Source organism: Somniosus microcephalus, chromosome 12 (assembly GCF_052327205.1).
Source record: "Somniosus microcephalus isolate GS21.2 chromosome 12, FLI_Smic_1.0, whole genome shotgun sequence".
Taxonomy (NCBI): Eukaryota; Metazoa; Chordata; class Chondrichthyes; order Squaliformes; family Somniosidae; genus Somniosus; species Somniosus microcephalus.
Window position 1 is genome coordinate 214,822,735 of NC_140998.1, and position 20,528 is coordinate 214,843,262.

Here is a 20,528-nt window from a genome sequence, read left to right on the forward strand (position 1 = left end):
TTTGTGTCTCTGATGGTCATGAGGTAGTCTGCCAGTTTATATTCTCTTTTTAGGGCCCGGTAACATTCTAATCTGCTTTGGCTTTCGGTTATTTTGTTCCAATGTTCCAGGTAGGTTTCTTTGCATTGTTTAATGATTTGGTTCACTCGGATTGGTGTTTGGACGGCTGTGTTGGTCTGGGGCTGGTCAGGGTCCGGCTGAGTACTTATTTTCAGTAGCAGCTGACTCAGGGGACTCTTTTCTGGGTTTAGCTCTTGGGTCTGAAAGGCTTTGAAATGAAGGGTGTCTGGGGAGCTAGATTTGAGGTGATTTAGGAAGTTTAGTGCTCGTTTTTGGATGTTTATTATCAGTGGGTATCTGCCTAGTTCGGCTCTGCATGCATTTGTTGGCGTTTTTCTTTGGGTGTGAAGGATGCTTCGGGAGAATTCTGCATGTAGGGCTTCTATTGTGTGTTTTTCCCATTTAGTGTAGCTTTGGTGATTTAGCGGGCCCCATACTTCACTACCGTACAGTGCAATGGGCAGGATTATGCTGTCAAATATTTTTAGCCAGATTTTGATTGGGATTTGGATGTTGTAGAATTTTCTTTTTATTGCATATAGGGCTCTTCGGGCTTTTTCTTTTCGTGCATTCACTGCTATGCTGAAGCTCCCTGATGCTGTAATAGTTAAATGTAAGAAATCACACAACACCAGGTTATAGTCCTGATGCTGTAATAGTTAAATGTAAGAAATCACACAACACCAGGTTATAGTCCAACAGCTTTATTTGAAATCACAAGCTTTCGGAGCGCTGCTCCTTCTTCAGGTGAAGTGGAGAAATGCATAAAGACACAGCTTATATAGTCAGAGAATCATGTCAGATGTTTACAGGTAACCTTTCCAACTGCCATTTATCACACCTCGGCAGAGAGATAATCACAGCAGTCAAAGGTGTGAATGGTGTCCAAACAGGTCAGTCAGGGAAACATTACATCAAAGAACAATGAGGTGGGGTCACAAGGGGTCAAATATTGCAGATGCTGGGGTCTGTATGAAAAACAAAAAAACAGACAAAAAACATTTTTTTTGGCTGGAAATCACAGCAGGTCCGGTCGCATCTGTGTAGAGAGAACAAGCCAATGTCGACTCGAGTCTGGATGACCCTACATGTCATCGATGACGACGAACACCTCGCTAAGGCCATCCCCACGCCTCCACTACTCGCTTTCAAACAGCCGCCTAACCTCAAACAGACCATCGTTCGCAGCAAATTACCCAGCTTCCAGGAGAACAGCGACCACGACACCACACAACAGTGCCACAGCAACCTCTGCAAGACATGCCAGATCATCAACACAGATACCATCATCACACGTGAGGACACCACCCACCAGGTACATGGTACATACTCATGTGACTCGGCCAACGTTGTCTACCTCATACGTTGCAGGAAAGGATGCCCCGGAGCATGGTACATCGGCGAGACCATGCAGACACTGCGACAACGGATGAACGGACACCGCGCAACAATCACCAGGCAGGAGTGTTCCCTCCCAGTCGGGGAACACTTCAGCAGTCAAGGACATTCAGCCTCCGATCTTCGGGTAAGCATTCTCCAAGGTGGCCTTCGAGACACACGACAACGCAAAATCGTCGAGCAGAAACTGATAGCCAAGTTCCGCACCCATGAGGACGGCCTTAACCGAGATCTTGGGTTCATGTCACGCTACATGTAACCCCACCTGATGTAGGGTCATCCAGACTCGAGTCGACATTGGCTTGTTCTCTCTACACAGATGCGGCCGGACCTGCTGTGATTTCCAGCCAAAAAAAATGTTTTTTGTCTGTTTTTTTGTTTTTCATACAGACCCCAGCATCTGCAATATTTGACCCCTTGTGACCCCACCTCATTGTTCTTTGATGTAATGTTTCCCTGACTGACCTGTTTGGACACCATTCACACCTTTGACTGCTGTGATTATCTCTCTGCCGAGGTGTGATAAATGGCAGTTGGAAAGGTTACCTGTAAACATCTGACATGATTCTCTGACTATATAAGCTGTGTCTTTATGCATTTCTCCACTTCACCTGAAGAAGGAGCAGCGCTCCGAAAGCTTGTGATTTCAAATAAAGCTGTTGGACTATAACCTGGTGTTGTGTGATTTCTTACATTTGTCCACCCCAGTCCAACTCCGGCATCTCCACACCACTGTAATAGTTAGACCAAGGTAGGTGTAGCTCATAGTGTGTCCTATAGTGGTATCACTGAGGGTAAACTGGTATTTGTTTTCCTGACATCTGGGCCTTTTTTGAAAAATCATGATGTTGGTTTTCTTTAAATTTACTGTTAGAGCCCAATTTTGGCAGTATTTGTCGAGTAGGTCTAGTTGTTGCTGTAATCCCTGTTCTGTGGGAGACAGCAGAACCAGGTCATCTGCATAGAACAGGGATTTCACTTCTCCATCCAGGAGACGGAGACCTGGTGACTCGCTTTGCTCCAGCATGTCTGCTAATTCATTTATGTATATGTTGAACAGGGTCAGGCTCAAATTGCAGCCCTGCCGGACGCCTCTTCTCTGGGTGAAGAAATCGGTGCGTTTGTCTCCAATTTTGACCCCGCATTTGTTTTTCAGATACATTGATTTAATAAGGTCATAGACTTTGCCCCCTATTCCACACTGAAGAAGTTTATAATAGAGCCCTTCGTGCCATATAGAGTCAAAGGCTCTCTTGAAGTCGATGAAACAGGCGAATATTTTCCCATTTTTTGTTTGGTGTGTATGTTTTTCAATGAGGGTGTGAAGGGTATTGATATGGTCGGCGGTGCGGTGTTTTGGAAGAAAGCCTATTTGGTTTTTTCTGAGGATATTATGTTTGTTAAGAAAATCAAGTAATCTACTATTTAGAATACTGCAGAATAACTTCCCTAGACAACTGTTGACACAGATGCCGCGGTAGTTATTTGGGTCTGATTTGTTTCCACTTTTATATATGGGGGAGATTAGTCCTTGGCACCAGATATCGGGAAAACAGCCTGAACGTAATATGATGTTGAATAATTTGAGTACCGCACCCTGCATCTCCATATTGCTGAACTTGAGCATTTCATTTTTGATGTTGTCTGGGCCACAGGCTTTCTTTAGGTGGAGAGATTTTGTTTTTGTGGCCAGTTCTTTCCATGTGATTGGGGTGTCTAGAGGGTTTTGGTTGTCTTTAATTGTTGCTTCTAATGTGTGGAGTTTTTCTGTGACCTGATGTTGACTTGGGTTTGTTTCGTTTATTGGGATGTCTTTGTAGAGGTTTTCAAAATGTGTTCTCCAGATGTCGCCATCTTGGATTAGTAATGCTTGCAATTGTGTTGTACTCAGGTTATTCCACATTTCCCAGAATTGTTTTGGATTGGTGGAGTTTTCAATTTCTTCGAGTATTTTGTGGGTATAGTTTTGTGTTTTGTTCCTAATGGTGTGTTTATATCTTTTGAGGGTTTCATTGTATCTAGTACGTAGGTCCGGATTGTTTGGTTGGCGATGCTTTTGGTTTGATATTTTTCTCAGGTCTTTTCTGGCATTTTTGCATTCGTGGTCAAACCATTTCTTATTTTTATTTTGTCTTTTGTGACGCTTCCTCTTCTGTTTCACAAGGTCGGCTTTTACAGCTGCCTCATGGAAGATCATATTTATATCCTCTATGGCCATGTTTACACCATCTCTGGTGATCTCGTATGGGTTTTCTTTTAATTTTGATATTTTACTTGTGAGATCAGGTGACTTTAGTGCTGTGATGAATTTTTCTCCACTGTCTGGGGCCCATCTGTATGTCTGGTTTATTTTATGGAGCTTACTGGGTTCCTTTTTTGTGTCTGTAGTTTGGGCAGAAAGTTTAAGGTACATATTTATTTGGTTATGGTCTGAGAGGGGGGATTGCTGCCTGACAGTGAATGAGTTGATATCGCAGGGGTCCAGGTCAGTGATTGTATAGTCCACCACACTAGACCCAAGAGTTGAGGAGTATGTGAGTCTCCCTAAGGAGTCCCCTCTGAACCTACCGTTAACTATGTACAGGCCTAAGGCTCGGCAGAGTTGCACTACCTCCCTACCGCTTTTATTTATTTCACGATCAAGGTTGTTCCGATTTGCGATGGCTGGTGTGACATCTAAAGGGGTCTGGCCAAACACATGGTTGTTTCCCTGTGGGTCTATGAAGTCAGGTTCACAACCGGTCCTTGCATTTGGGTCCCCACATATTATCACCTTTCCTTGGGCCTGGAAATGGTTGATTTCCATGTGGACAGTATCAAATAACTCCTCTTCGAAATATGGCGATTCTATTGGAGGTATGTAGATCGCACATAAGTAAACATCTTTTTTTGCTATTCCTATATTTTTATCTAGTTTTAGCCATACGTGTGATTTTCCCTGTTTTACCGGTGAGATGTGTTTGTCCAGTTCTCCCTTATACCACACCAATATTCCCCCGGAGGTTCTGCCCTTGCGTGTTTTAGTGTTCTTTACTGAGGGCACAATGATTTCATGGAACATTGGAGGACAGTGGGTCGGCACGTCCTTTTGGCACCATGTTTCTGTTAACACAATTATATCAATGTCTTTTATAGCTTTTATATGTCTGTCTCCTGCTCCCAGGACTAATCTTAATTTTGACAGGTCATCCAATTCTCTCTCTCTCTCTCTCTCTCTGTCTCTGTCTCTCTCTCTCTGTCTCTCCCCCTCTCTCTCTCTGTCTCTCTCTCTCGCTCGCTCTCTGTCTCTCTCCAATTCCAATTCCAATTCAATTCCAATTCAAATGCTTTATTGGCATGAAAGTTTACAGAGAACCATACTGCCAAAGCTTACCTAGCAAAAAGGTACAGTTTTCCAACATTCTGTAGGTGTCAATCGATTTGACATTTGTTGGGTACATACAATATTACTTTTAAACAATATTAATTTTAAACAGTCTTTGTACTTCATTTGGTACGTTCAATATTAATTTTAAACAGTCTTAATTTTAAACAGTCCTCAGGTTGTGACATGTTGTTACATATTTGGCCCCAAGGTATGGTCTGTCTCCTTCTCCCAGGACTAATCTCAATTTTGACAGGTCATCCAATTCCTTGAAATCTGGGGTTGTTTGGCTTAGCTTGTTGAATAATATGTTTCTTGATGTGTTGAATTTTTCGCATTTTAGGAGGAAATGCATTTCTGTTTCAACCTCGCCGGCCAGACATTGATCGCATATTCTATTCTCTCTAGGCTGCCAGGATTTCTTGTATCTGCCTTTTTCAATTTCCAGTTGGTGGTCGCTTAGTCTGTACCTGGTGAGGGTCTGTCTCTGTTTTGTGTCTCTGATGGTCGTGAGGTAGTCTGCCAGTTTATATTCTCTTTTTAGGGCCCGGTAACATTCTAATCTGCTTTGGCTTTCGGTTATTTTGTTCCAATGTTCCAGGTAGGTTTCTTTGCATTGTTTAATGATTTGGTTCACTCGGATTGGTGTTTGGACGGCTGTGTTGGTCTGGGGCTGGTCAGGGTCCGGCTGAGTACTTAGCTTCAGTAGCAGCTGACTCAGGGGACTCTTTTCTGGGTTTAGCTCTTGGGTCTGAAAGGCTTTGAAATGAAGGGTGTCTGGGGAGCTAGATTTGAGGTGATTTAGGAAGTTTAGTGCTCGTTTTTGGATGTTTATTATCAGTGGGTATGTAAAATTCGCAATTTTCAGCAAAAATCACGCAAGAAAACTGGATAAAATAAGACTGTTTATTGACCAAAGTAAGCTTGCACAGAAAAACCTTTGATAAAAGGGCATACAAAATGGCCGCCTGGCCCCGTGATCAGTTTATGAACCATTTTATTTCTGTTACTGCAAGCCAGTCAGGCTTGTGGATTGAAGACAGTAAACCCGCGAAAGCCAGTATCTGGGAACCGAAACTCAGAGCAACAGCATACATATTCAATGGATTATAAGTACAGGATGGGGCCCATCAAGATATGGGCGGACAATGTAAAAACACTTATACCCATTTATCGTACAAAGGAAAAACCGTTTAGCAGCCATCAAGGAAAATGTCCGGACCGATCAATATGCGAACCGAGCCGCGGTGACAATGCAAAGGACATTAAAAGACATTATCGGCCAGGAAGGCCACTTTAAGTTATCACCGGCTCCGTTACAAGACAAAGCGCCCCTGCAGAGATTTCTGCCCGCCAAAATTAATACAAAGACAGGACTATGATTTGGCGGGAGATAAGACTGTCCCAAAAGAGTATAACTATGGATTGAAAATCCATCTAAGGTACGACTTCTTCACTGCTACGGCTTCTTGTTGGGCGACTTCAGGCTTCCATTTCTTCAAGAACTTTCTTCTACGAGGAACGAACGAAGGGCGGACGGTGCCCGGATCGGCGCCTCTTCCACTTCGGCAGATCGATGAAAACGTTTTCATCTTTTTAAAGACGGACGGTTTCGGAAAAAGGACAACGTGGCCGGTGTTCAGCCAAACAAGGCTCGGCCACGACGAGAAGACGACAAGGGTGGCCTGGGTACTGGGGTCGGGAGATCATCGACGACCCAGGCCGACGGAGAAGAAACCCTCTGGAGAACCGGCGATCGATGCCACAAGATTCTCCCATGTGCATAACCTGCATCTAGGTCTACTCCATGAACCCAAATCCACGATTGTGGATCTCAACCTTGACGAGCGCTCATCGAGGTTGGGTCTACCCCACCGCCTCGAGGGAGGAGAGAATATCGACTGCGCCAGAAGCTTCCAATCCACGTGACGACGGGAAGCGGTGTCAAAAAGGCTGCGAACCCCTTTTCGCGATTTCGAGAGTGGTGAGCATGATCCCAAGTTCCCCAGGTCGAAACTTAGTTTAGGTATAGGGGAGGGAGTTAAGGGAAATCGTAATGTGTTTCCCCTTTTTCGATGTGCCGTGTGTTCCCCATTTCCATAGAGTCAAGTTCATAAATTTGTGCATGATTGTAGTTACTTTAATCTGTGCCTATGACATGTATTTTGTAATGCTTCAAACTGTTCAAAAATAAAAGCATCCATTTCGTGCTATTCAGCCTGGTCTATTGAGTCCTCTTCTCTGCACTACTGTTCTCTGCATCTAAGTCCAAGGTCTAGAACCGTACGGGGGGGTGGGTCGAACCACTCAAGGGTAATTCTTCCACGAAGCCTGGCAGGGGGCCAGAACGGGCAAGAGAGCAGGAAAAAAACCCCTACAGGTATCTGCCTAGTTCGGCTCTGCATGCATTTGTTGGCGTTTTTCTTTGGATGCGAAGGATGCTTCGGCAGAATTCTGCATGTAGGGCTTCTATTGTGTGTTTTTCCCATTTAGTGTAGCTTTGGTGATTTAGCGGGCCCCATACTTCACTACCGTACAGTGCAATGGGCAGGATTATGCTGTCAAATATTTTGAGCCAGATTTTGATTGGGATTTGGATGTTGTAGAATTTTCTTTTTATTGCATATAGGGCTCTTCGGGCTTTTTCTTTTAGTGCATTCACTGCTATGCTGAAGCTCCCTGATGCTGTAATAGTTAGACCAAGGTAGGTGTAGCTCATAGTGTGTCCTATAGTGGTATCACTGAGGGTAAACTGGTATTTGTTTTCCTGACATCTGGGCCTTTTTTGAAAAATCATGATGTTGGTTTTCTTTAGATTTACTGTTAGAGCCCAATTTTGGCAGTATTTGTCGAGTAGGTCCAGTTGTTGCTGTAATCCCTGTTCTGTGGGAGACAGCAGAACCAGGTCATCCGCATAGAACAGGGATTTCACTTCTCCATCCAGGAGACGGAGACCTGGTGACTCGCTTTGCTCCAGCATGTCTGCTAATTCATTTATGTATATGTTGAACAGGGTCGGGCTCAAATTGCAGCCCTGCCGGACGCCTCTTCTCTGGGTGAAGAAATCGGTGCGTTTGTCTCCAATTTTGACCCCGCATTTGTTTTTCAGATACATTGATTTAATAAGGTCATAGACTTTGCCCCCTATTCCACACTGAAGAAGTTTATAATAGAGCCCTTCGTGCCATATAGAGTCAAAGGCTTTCTTGAAGTCGATGAAACAGGCGAATATTTTCCCATTTTTTGTTTGGTGTGTATGTTTTTCAATGAGGGTGTGAAGGGTATAGATATGGTCGGCGGTGCGGTGTTTTGGAAGAAAGCCTATTTGGTTTTTTCTGAGGATATTATGTTTGTTAAGAAAATCAAGTAATCTACTATTTAGAATACTGCAGAATAACTTCCCTAGACAACTGTTGACACAGATGCCGCGGTAGTTATTTGGGTCTGATTTGTTTCCACTTTTATATATGGGGGAGATTAGTCCTTGGCACCAGATATCGGGAAAACAGCCTGAACGTAATATGATGTTGAATAATTTGAGTACCGCACCCTGCATCTCCATATTGCTGAACTTGAGCATTTCGTTTTTGATGTTGTCTGGGCCACAGGCTTTCTTTAGGTGGAGAGATTTTGTTTTTGTGGCCAGTTCTTTCCATGTGATTTGGGAGTCTAGAGGGTTTTGGTTGCCTTTAATTGTTGCTTCTAATGTGTGGAGTTTTTCTGTGACCTGATGTTGACTTGGGTTTGTTTCGTTTATTGGGATGTCTTTGTAGAGGTTTTCAAAATGTGTTCTCCAGATGTCGCCATCTTGGATTGGTAATGCTTGCAATTGTGTTGTACTCAGGTTATTCCACATTTCCCAGAATTGTTTTGGATTGGTGGAGTTTTCAATTTCTTCGAGTATTTTGTGGGTATAGTTTTGTGTTTTGTTCCTAATGGTGTGTTTATATCTTTTGAGGGTTTCATTGTATCTAGTACGTAGGTCCGGATTGTTTGGTTGGCGATGCTTTTGGTTTGATATTTTTCTCAGGTCTTTTCTGGCATTTTTGCATTCGTGGTCAAACCATTTCTTATTTTTATTTTGTCTTTTGTGACGCTTCCTCTTCTGTTTCACAAGGTTGGCTTTTACAACTGCCTCATGGAAGATCATATTTATATCCTCTATGGCCGTGTTTACACCATCTCTGGTGATCTCGTATGGGTTTTCTTTAAATTTTGATATTTTACTTGTGAGATCAGGTGACTTTAGTGCTGTGATGAATTTTTCTCCACTGTCTGGGGCCCATCTGTATGTTTGGTTTATTTTATGGAGCTTACTGGGTTCCTTTTTTGTGTCTGTAGTTTGGGCAGAAAGTTTAAGGTACATATTTATTTGGTAATGGTCTGAGAGGGGGGATTGCTGCCTGTTTGTGTTGCCTGCTGAGCCTTTCTACGGTCTCCTCATCTTTTTTTAGTTGAGTACGGAGTTCTTTGATCTCATTTCTTTGCTCCTCTATGGTCTTACTCAGCTTGTGGATGGTGGACTCGTGTTCCGTTTTTAGCTGCTTGAATTCCTCCTTCAAATTCTTGGCCAGTGTTTCTCTGTATTCGTTGAAATCAAGTTGTAGTTTGGCCAGTTTCTCTTTCATCATTTTGTTTTCGTTGAGAGGTGTGGGGGGGGTGGAGATGGACAGGGAGGTGTTTTCCTCTGCTGGTCTCTCTTCTTCTTCCTCCACTTGTCTCTCATCATCCTCTGTTCGACTCTCTTTTGCTTCCTGTCCATTGGTCCTCTTTGTGTCTGCCTTAGTTTTCAACTGGGGGAATTCCTTTTCGAAGGAGTCCAGATTTTCCACATTCCCCTGTATCATGATCGTTCTATTTTTGTTGTAGTAGCTTATGGTTAGCAGGGGGTCATCTTTATCTAGGTTTCCATCTTTACATATTTTCAGTCTGCCTCCACTGCCAATACCTTCACTGGAGACGTATGCGTAGTGTTTTTGTAAAGTCTCCTTCCAGGAGGTGACGTATTCCGTGTAGAATATGAGGTTGTTCTTCAGCTTAGTCCCTTTGTGTGTGGTATAGTCAACGTAGAGGATCTCTGGGTTATTTTTTAGTGTTGTGTACTTGTATTTTTCCTTTGCTTTATTTTTTGTGCATTGCTCAGGATATATCATTTCCCTGCTCATTGTAGTCGTTTGTTTTTTGTCTCAGATAGATAACTTTTTTTTTCTTCTCTTTTTTGTGTCGTGTTCCACCTTAGCCCACTTTTAGGTCCAAAATTGGGAGTTTTTCAGGGGTTCACCTTTGATATAGCTGCTCTTAAAGGTTTATCTTTCTCTCACAGGCTCTTGGTTCGGGTAGTTTATCGTTTCTCTCGGGTTTCTATTCCTTTTCCTCGCGGGTTTGTTGTTCTTTTTTCAGGCTTTTTTTCGAACTAAATTTAAATAAAATTAAACTTTGGTAGAATTAGGTAAAACTTATTTCCCCGTTTTTTTTTCCTCTTCCGACCCTCTCACTCGCTCTCCGGGTCTCGGTCTCGCTCTCTCTCTCCGTGCTCCAAACTCGTCCACTCTCCGTGCCCCTGATTCATTCGCTTTCCGCGCTCTGGGCGGATCTCCTCGCGTCGTCGTGTCGGTCTCAGGCCCCCGGGTTTTTTGACTCACCAGGCTGTTTTCTGCCCCTGGTCTCCCGGTCTCCGTTCTCGCGGTCTCTGGGCCTCGCGGTCTCGGGTTCACCCTCCCCAGGCCTCTTACTCGTTTTCCCGGTTCGGGCCGCTCCTCCCGTTCTCCGACCTCGCGGTCTCGGGTTCACCCTCCCCAGGCCTCTTACTTACTGTCCTGGTTCGGGCTGCTCCTCCCGGTCTCCGGTCTCCGGTCTCGCGGTTTAGGCTCCGTGCTGCGGCTCGGGCTCTGTCTCGGTGCCTCGCTTCCAATCTCTCTCTCTCTCACTTTCTCCCTCAGGAATATTAAGCTGACGTCCCTCCCAGGCCCTGCCCCTTTCTCTTTACGCGCTGACGTCAGGCGCCCGCCCCTCTCCCCATGAGGTCACCCCCCCCAAACCGGGCCGAGCTGCTGATTGGCGGAGAGCGGCCGCTCATTAATGCGGCATGACGTCAACGGCGGGCGGTGCCATTGGTTGCCAGGCAGCGACGTCACGGAGCCTTGCTTGGCAACCGAGCCCCGGCCTCGCGTAGCGGCCTCCCCCGGGCTGGGGGAGCAGGCTGCGGGGAGCCGGTGGGCCAGGCTGGAAGTGAGTGGGGGCAGTGGGGCTGGAGAGGGGGGGGAGTCTCAGGATTATTGGGAGGTCCCAGCCACCCTGATAAAAGTTTTATCATTTAAAATTCAATAAAAAATCTTTGCCCCCCATTAGAACCCCCTCTGGCTATGAGTGGAGTGGTTTACCTCCCCGAGGGGCGGTGGGTGCCAGGAGACCAGGGGGGGAGTGTGTGGGGGGTGGGTGGGCGCCGGGGTCGTTTTCCCAAATTTTTTTAATGTACTCACACGTAACGGGCTCAGCCGGGTGGTCGGAAACCGCTCGCCCACCCCGGGGACACAGGAAGGGGAATCGCAGACCCAGTACAGATGCCCCGGGTACAGACAGAAGTCCCGGAGACACTGGGGGGCGTCGCAGACCAGGTACAGACACTCCGGGTACAGACAGACGTCCCAGGGACAGACAGACGTCCCGGAGAGAGGGGGGGGATCGCAGACTGGGTACAGACACCCCGGGTACAGACTGACGTCCCAGGGACAGACTAACGTCCCGGGGACACAGGAGGGGGATCGCAGACTAGGTACAAACACCCCGGGTACAGACAGAGGTCCCGGAGACACTGGGGGGACATCGCAGACCAGGTACAGACACTCCGGGTACAGACAGACGTCCCAGGGACAGACAGACGTCCCGGAGAGAGGGGGGGGGATCGCAGACTGTGTACAGACACCCCGGGTACAGACTGACGTCCCGGAGACAGACTAACGTCCCGGGGACACAGGAGGGGGATCGCAGACTAGGTACGGACGCCCCGGGTACAGACAGACGTCCCGGAGACACTGGGGGGACATCGCAGACCAGGTACAGACACTCCGGGTACAGACAGACGTCCCGGAGACACTGGGGGGGCATCGCAGACCGGGTACAGACACTCCGGGTACAGACAGACGTCCCGGAGACACTGGGGGGGCATTGCAGACCGGGTACAGACACCCCGGGTACAGACAGACGTCCCGGAGACACTGGGGGGGCATCGCAGACCGGGTACAGACACCCCGGGTACAGACAGACGTCCCGGGGACACAGGAGGGGGATCGCAGACCCGGTACAGACACCCCGGGTACAGACAGACGTCCCAGAGACACAGGAGGGGGATCGCAGACCCGGTACAGACACCCCGGGTACAGACAGACGTCCCGGAGACACAGGAGGGGGATCGCACACCCAGTACAGACACCCCGGGTACAGATAGACGTCCCGGAGACACGGGAGGGGGATCGCAGACCAGGTACAGACACCCCAGGTACAGACAGACATCCCGGGGACACAGGAGGGGGATCGCAGACCCAGTACAGACGCCCCAGGTACAGACAGACGTCCCGGAGACACTGGGGGGATCGCAGACCCGGTACAGACACCCCGGGTACAGACAGACGTCCCGGGGACACAGGAGGGGATCGCAGACTGGGTACAGACACCCCGGGTACAGACAGACATCCCGGGGACACAGGAGGGGGATCGCAGACCCAGTACAGACGCCCCAGGTACAGACAGACGTCCCGGAGACACTGGGGGGGATCGCAGACTCGGTACAGACACCCCGGGTACAGACAGACGTCCCGGAGACACGGGAGGGGGATCGCAGACCTGGTACAGACACCCCGGGTACAGACAGACGTCCCGGAGACACGGGAGGGGGATCGCAGAGCAGGTACAGACACCCCAGGTACAGACAGACGTCCCAGGGACAGACAGACGTCCCGGAGAGAGGGGGGGGGATCGCAGACTGGGTACAGACACCCCGGGTACAGACAGACGTCCCGGAGACACAGGAGGGGGATCGCAGACCGGGTACAGACACCCCGGGTACAGACAGACGTCCCGGAGACACAGGAGGGGGATCGCAGACCAGGTACAGACACCCCGGGTACAGACAGACGTCCCAGAGACACAGGAGGGGGATCGCACACCCGGTACAGACACCCCGGGTACAGACAAACGTCCCGGGGACACAGGAGGGGATCGCAGACTGTGTACAGACACCCCTGGTACAGACAGACATCACGGGGACACAGGAGGGGGATCGCAGACCCAGTACAGACGTCCCAGGTACAGACAGACGTCCCGGAGACACTGGGGGGGGATCGCAGACCGGGTACAGACACCCCGGGTACAGACAGACGTCCCGGAGACACAGGAGGGGGATCGCAGACTGGGTACAGATGCCCTGGGTACAGACAGACGTCTCAGGGACAGACTGACGTCCAGGAGACACAGGAGGAGGATCGCAGACCGGGTACAGACACCCCGGGTACAGACAGACGTCCCGGAGACACGGGAGGGGGATCGCAGACCCGGTACAGACACCCCGGGTACAGACAGACGTCCCGGAGACACGGGAGGGGGATCGCAGACCGGGTACAGACACCCCGGGTACAGACAGACATCCCGGTGACACAGGAGGGGGATCGCAGACCGGGTACAGACACCCCGGGTACAGACAGACGTCCAGGAGACAGACTGACGTCCCGGGGACACAGGAGGGGGATCGCAGACCGGGTACGGACACCCCGGGTACAGACAGACATCCCGGAGACACTGGGGGGAATCGCAGACCGGGTACGGACACCCCGGGTACAGACAGACGTCCAGGAGACAGACTGACGTCCCGGGGACACAGGAGGGGGATCGAAGACCGGGTACGGGCACCCCGGGTATAGACAGACGTCCCGGAGACAGACTAACATCCCGGGGACACAGGAGGGGATCGCAGACCGGGTACGGACACCCCGGGTACAGACAGACGTCCAGGAGACACGGGGGGGGGGGGATCGCAGACCGGGTACGGACACCCCGGGTACAGACAGACGTCCCGGAGGCACAGGAGGGGATTTCAGACCGGGTACAGATGCCCCACGTAGACAGACAGACGTCCCGGAGACACGGGAGGGGGATCGCAGACCCGGTACAGACACCCCGGGTACAGACAGACGTCCCGGAGACACGGGAGGGGGATCGCAGACCGGGTACAGACACCCCGGGTACAGACAGACATCCCGGGGACACAGGAGGGGGATCGCAGACCGGGTACAGACACCCCGGGTACAGACAGACGTCCAGGAGACAGACTGACGTCCCGGGGACACAGGAGGGGATTTCAGACCGGGTACAGATGCCCCACGTACAGACAGACGTCCCGGGGACACAGGAGGGGATTTCAGACCGGGTACGGACACCCCGGGTGCAGACAGACGTCCTGGAGACACTGGGGGGGGGATCACAGACCGGGATACGGATGCCCCGGGTGCAGACAGACGTCCCAGAGACATGGGGGGATCACAGACCGGGTACAGACGCCCCGCGTACAGATGCCCCGGAGACACGGTGGGGGGGAGTGGTAATCGGAGACCGGGTACGGACTCCCCCCAGAGACACGGTTACAGATGCCCCACAGCTATTAATTCACCTATTTTATTGCGAATTCTTCGCGCATTCAGATGTACTCTTTCCTGAATCCTCCCACACCCCCTTCATTAGTTTAAAACCCCGTCTACTGCCCTAGTTATTCGGTTTGCCAGGACACTGGACCCAGCCCGGTTTAAGTGTAACCCGTCCCAACGGAACAGCTCCCTCTTTCCCCAGTACTGGTGCCAGTGCCCCATGAACCGAAACCCCTTCCTCCCACACCACTCTTTGAGCCACGCATTTAAACCTCTAATCTGTTTGTCCCTATGTCAATTTGTGCGTGGCTCAGGTAACAATCCAGAGATTATTACCTTTGAGGTTCTGCTTTTTAATTTGGATCTGAGCTCCTCAAACTCTCTCAGCAGAACCTCATTCCTAGTTCTACCTATGTCGTTGGTTCCTACGTGGGCCACGACAGCTAGATCCTCCCCCTCCCACTCCAAGTTCTCCTCCAGCCATGAGGAGATGTCTTTAACACCGGGCAGGCAACACAACCTGCGGAACTCTCGGTCGCGGCTGCAGAGAACAGTATCTATCCCCCTGACTATATCGTCCCCGACCACAACTACATTCCCTTTCGCTCCCCCCTCTTGAATGGCCTCCAGCACCATGGTGCCATGGTCAGCTTGCTCATCCATCCTGCAGGCTATTCCCTCATCCACACAGGCAGCAAGAAGCTATTTACAATCTATATTAATGACTTGGAAGAAGGGACCGAGTGTACTGTAGCCAAATTTGCTGATGATGCAAAGATGGGTGGGTTAGCAAGTTGTGAGGAGGACACAGAGTCTGCAAAGGGAAATGGAAAGGTACAAAGAGATCTGGTGGTCCTAGTACATAGAAACATAGAAACATAGAAGATAGGAGCAGGAGCAGGCCATTCGGCCCCTCGAGCCTGCTCCGCCATTCAATGCGATCATGGCTGATCATCCAAATTCAGTACCCTGTCCCTGCTTTCTCCCCATATCCCTTGATCCCTTTAGCCTTAAGAAATATATCCAACTCCTTCTTGAATATATTTAATGAATTGGCCTCAACTGCCTTCTGTGGTAGAGAATTCCATAGGTTCACCACTCTCTGGGTGAAGAAATTCCTCCTCATCTCAGTCCTAAATGGCTTACCCCTTATCCTTAGACTGTGACCCCTGGTTCTGGACTCCCCCGCCATCGGGAACATCCTTCCTGCATCTAGTCTGTCCAGTCCTGTTAGAATTTTATAAGTTTCAATGAGATCCTCTCTCATTCTTCTAAACGCTAGCGAATATAAGCCCAATTGACCCAATCTCTCCTCATACGTCATTCCTGCCATCCCAGGTATCAGCCTGGTGAATCTTCGCTGCGCTCCCTCCATGGCAAGAACATCCTTCCTCAGATAAGGCGACCAAAACTGCACACAATACTCAAGGTGTGGTCTCACCAAGGCACTGTACAACAAGGGGTACGGGGAGCGAGCGGGAAAGTGGTTTTGAGGCCAAGATTGGATCAGCCATGATCTTATTGAATGGCGGAGCAGGCTCGACGGGCCGATTGGCCAACTCCTGCTCCTGTTTCTTATGTTCTTATGTACCTCATCCCTGCCGGACAAGGGCAAAGGCCGAGGCTCCTCCAGCACTGCATCTGGGGTCCCCTTACCTTCCTGACTTGCAGTCACACCCTCCTGTCACTGACCACGAACCAGACTGGACCACTACCTAACCGAAGGGGTGTGACGGCCCTCCTGGATCAACGTGTCCCGGTAACTCTCCCCATCCCTGACCAGACCTGGACCACTACCTAACCGAAGGGGTGTGACGGCCCTCCTGGATCAACGTGTCCCGGTCACTCTCCCCATCCCTGACCAGACCTGGACCGCTACCTAACCTAAGGGGTGTGACGGCCCTCCTGGATCAACGTGTCCCGGTAACTCTCCCCATCCCTGACCAGACCTGGACCACTACCTAACCGAAGGGGTGTGATGGCCCTCCTGGATCAGAGTGTCCCGGTAACTCTCCCCATCCCTGACCAGACCTGGACCACTACCTAACCGAAGGGGTGTGACGGCCCTCCTGGATCAACGTGTCCCGGTAACTGTCCCCATCCCTGACCAGACCTGGACCACTACCTAACCGAAGGGGTGTGACGGCCCTCCTGGATCAACGTGTCCTGGTCACTCTCCCCATCCCTGACCAGACCTGGACCACTACCTAACCTAAGGGGTGTGACGGCCCTCCTGGATCAACGTGTCCCGGTAACTCTCCCCATCCCTGACCAGACCTGGACCGCGACCTAACCGAAGGGGTGTGACGGCCCTCCTGGATCAACGTGTCCCGGTAACTCTCCCCATCCCTGACCAGACCTGGACCACTACCTAACCTAAGGGGTGTGACGGCCCTCCTGGATCAACGTGTCCCGGTCACTCTCCCCATCCCTGACCAGACCTGGACCGCTACCTAACCGAAGGGGTGTGACGGCCCTCCTGGATCAACGTGTCCCGGTAACTCTCCCCATCCCTGACCAGACCTGGACCGCTACCTAACCGAAGGGGTGTGACGGCCCTCCTGGATCAACGTGTCCTGGTCACTCTCCCCATCCCTGACCAGACCTGGACCGCTACCTAACCGAAGGGGTGTGACGGCCCTCCTGGATCAACGTGTCCTGGTCACTCTCCCCATCCCTGACCAGACCTGGACCGCTACCTAACCGAAGGGGTGTGACGGCCCTCCTGGATCAACGTGTCCCGGTAACTCTCCCCATCCCTGACCAGACCTGGACCGCTACCTAACCGAAGGGGTGTGACGGCCCTCCTGGATCAACGTGTCCCGGTAACTCTCCCCATCCCTGACCAGACCTGGACCGCGACCTAACCTAAGGGGTGTGACGGCCCTCCTGGATCAACGTGTCCCGGTAACTCTCCCCATCCCTGACCAGACCTGGACCACTACCTAACCGAAGGGGTGTGACGGCCCTCCTGGATCAACGTGTCCCGGTAACTCTCCCCATCCCTGACCAGACCTGGACCACTACCTAACCTAAGGGAGACGGGGCGAGGCTCGAGGCGCTCCGCGTCCCTCTTAGGGCGCTCAAACTGAATATCGCAGCGCAACGTGCCGCAGCGCCACATGCTGCGGCACGGCGCGCTGCGGTACTGCAGGCCTTCCTCCCCTTCTTAAGGGGGAGGGGCCTGCACCAGCACAATGAGCGATCGCAAGTGCCGGCAAAAGAGCCCGGCCCCGAGGAGAGGTGCCGGGCTCTCGGGACACAGCCGGCACCGCCCGGTGGGGGGGCGGATCAGGAGGCCGGGGACGGAGGTGCTGGCAGGCGGCCACCGAAAAAATGGCCGCCCCGCACCTCCATCTTAATTTGCGCCACAACCGCCACAGGTAGGCCCCGTGAACCGGGCGCGATTTGCGATCGGCGTTACAGAGGCGGGCGCACCCAAATATCGCGATCGGGGCGATAGCGGGGCACTGCGCACACCCATGACGTCATCGGTGGTGGCGCAGCGCAACAGGCTAACGCCGCCACTAGCGCCCCGCTAAATATCGCAGAAGGCACGGCCAGTGGCGCTAAAGCCACTGAGTGCCCTCTTTAGGCGCTAACTGGTGGTGCAGCCCACCGAATTTCTACACCTTAAACTTTTTAAACCAAGAAACAATTATTACCCGCAGGATATGATGCTGTTCTTCTACGAGCTAATCATCTTAATCAAAAATACAGTCTCCTACTACCTCGGGTGGCCCGAGCCGGCGCCCACCTCGTGCTTGAGGAAGAGCAGCCTCAAGAAGGCCCAGCCCGCCGCTGCCGCCACCACCGCCAAGAAATACATCAACGTGGCGGTGACTGGGCCAGTCGGCAGCGGGAAAACCACCCTCATCAACGCCATGCTGGGGATCGGGCCCGAGGCCGAGACCCCGCCCGCCGGCGGCGGCTGCAAGATGCTGCCGCGCTCCTACCTCTACCCGAGCAACCCCGCGGTCCTCCTGTGGGACCTGCCGGGCATCGAGCCCAGCGAGATCAAGCAGCAGGCCTACTTGGAGAAGACGGACCTGCGCTCCTACGACTTCTTCATCCTGGTCACCAGCGGCAAGGTGGGCGAGGAGGTCCTCTACCTGGCCAAGGAGATCGAGAGGATGAACAAGCACTTCTACTTCGCCCGCACCAAGATCGACGACTACGTGCACAACACCAAACAGCAGAACTTCAACCAGGGGGACCTCCTGCGCGAGATCCGCAAGCACTTCCACAAGAGGCTGCAGGGGATCGGGATCAAATTCCCCCGTATTTACCTCATCTCGGCACAGCAGATGGACAAATTTGACTTCCAGGACTTCATCGAGGACTTCAACGATGAGTTTTGAGGTCGGGCCGGATGGGCCGGACGGGCTGGGGTGCTGAAGCCGATCTTCTTTTACATCGGGAGCTGAAGTGTAAGTGCCAACCTCCATACTGTCCCGCACTGTCGGAGGGGCAGTACTGAGGGAGCGCCGCACTGTCGGAGGGGCAGTACTGAGGGCGTGTCGCACTGTCGGAGGGGCAGTACTGAGGGAGCGCCGCACTGTCGGAGGGGCAGTACTGAGGGAGTGCCACACTGTCGGAGGGGCAGTACTGAGGGAGCGCCGCACTGTCGGAGGGGCAGTACTGAGGGAGTGCCGCACTGTCGGAGGGCCAGTTCAGAGGGAGTGCCGCACTGTCGGAGGGGCAGTACTGAGGGAGCGCTGCACTGTCGGGGGGCAGTACTGAGGGAGCGCCGCACTGTCGGAGGGACAGTACTGAGGGAGCGCCGCACTGTCGGAGGGGCGGTACTGAGGAAGCACCGCACTGTCAGAGGGGCAGTACTGAGGGAGAGCCGCACTGTCGGAGGGGCAGTACTGAGGGAGCGCCGCACTGTCGGAGGGTCAGTACTGAGGGAGCGCTGCATTGTCGGAGGGTCAGTACTGAGGGAGTGCCGCACTGTCGGAGGGGCAGTACTGAGGGAGCGCCGCACTGTCGGAGGGTCAGTACTGAGGGAGCGCTGCATTGTCGGAGGGTCAGTACTGAGGGAGCCGTGCACTGTCGGAGGGGCAGTACTGAGGGAGTGCCGCACCGTCGGAGGGGCAGTACTGAGGGAGCGCCACACTGTCGGAGGTGCCGTCTTTCGGATCAGACGTTAAACCGAGGCCCCGTCTGCTCTCTCAGGTGGATGTAAAAGATCCCACGGCCACTATTGGGGCCAATATTTATCCCTCAACCAACATCACTAAAACAGATGATCTGGGTCATTATCACATTGCTGTTTGTGGGAGCTTGCTGTGCGCAAATTGGCTGCCGCGTTTCCTACATTCCAACAGTGACCACACATCAAACAAAGTCCTTCATTGGCTGTGAAGAGCTTCGGGACATCCTGAATTGGTGAAAGGTGCTGTATAATTGCCAATTTTTTCTTTTTTTCACAGCTCTGTGCCTACAACCTCCGAATCGACCGGTTCCTGAATGCACGTGTAGCAGAAGCAGGCTCCCCCAACATGAAGAGAAACCAATCGACAGGACCCCAGACAGCTTTATTTGAATCGGGGCCCTGCCACTGTCTGGATGGGACCTGGACAGGCCCGGCCCCGAATAAAACAAATTCCTTGCCCTTCTTCTCTCCGCCTCCCACCTCTCCGACCTTTCCACACTGGCCACAGTGCCAAAGAAAGGCCTCATTGGCTGCAAAGCGCTTTTGGACGCGCACCCAGTAGGTCCGCCACGGTCGAGTGCCTTACCATGGGGACGATATCACGAATGGCTAGTTCTGCAATATTCGGAGCCCCGGATGTGGTACGAATCACACTTGGAGCGCTGTGCACAGTTCTGGTCTCCATATACCTTGGTTAGACCACACTTGGAGCACTCTGCACAGTTCTGGTCTCCATATACCTTGGTTAGACCACACTTGGAGCACTGTGCACAGTTCTGGTCTCCGTATACCTTGGTTAGACCACACTTGGAGCACTGTGCACAGTCCTGGTCTCCATATACCTTGGTTAGACCACACTTGGAGCAATGTGCACAGTTCTGGTCTCCATATACCTTGGTTAGACCACACTTGGAGC

General features: G+C 51.6%; 2 protein-coding genes across 2 annotated transcripts in view; one reads left to right on the top strand and one right to left on the bottom strand.

The window, feature by feature from the left end:
* The window catches only part of LOC147110084 (interferon-gamma-inducible GTPase 10-like), a 67,579-nt gene extending 47,501 nt beyond the window's left edge, over positions 1-20,078 (top strand). Inside the window, exons 2-3 of the mRNA XM_086004039.1 lie at positions 18,126-18,884; positions 19,890-20,078. Coding sequence (XP_085860165.1) covers positions 18,126-18,815 — 690 coding nt within the window. The 3' untranslated portion in view covers positions 18,816-18,884; positions 19,890-20,078. The remainder of the gene's footprint in view (positions 1-18,125; positions 18,885-19,889) is intronic.
* On the bottom strand, positions 8,982-10,750 carry LOC147110085 (uncharacterized). Its single transcript, XM_086004037.1, has 2 exons — positions 10,635-10,750; positions 8,982-10,235 (listed from the first exon to the last, which is right to left on the bottom strand). The coding sequence occupies exon 2, from the start codon at positions 9,985-9,987 to the stop codon at positions 9,178-9,180; it is 810 nt and encodes a 269-aa protein (XP_085860163.1). The 5' UTR covers positions 9,988-10,235; positions 10,635-10,750; the 3' UTR covers positions 8,982-9,177.
* Positions 20,079-20,528: the final 450 nt, after the last annotated feature.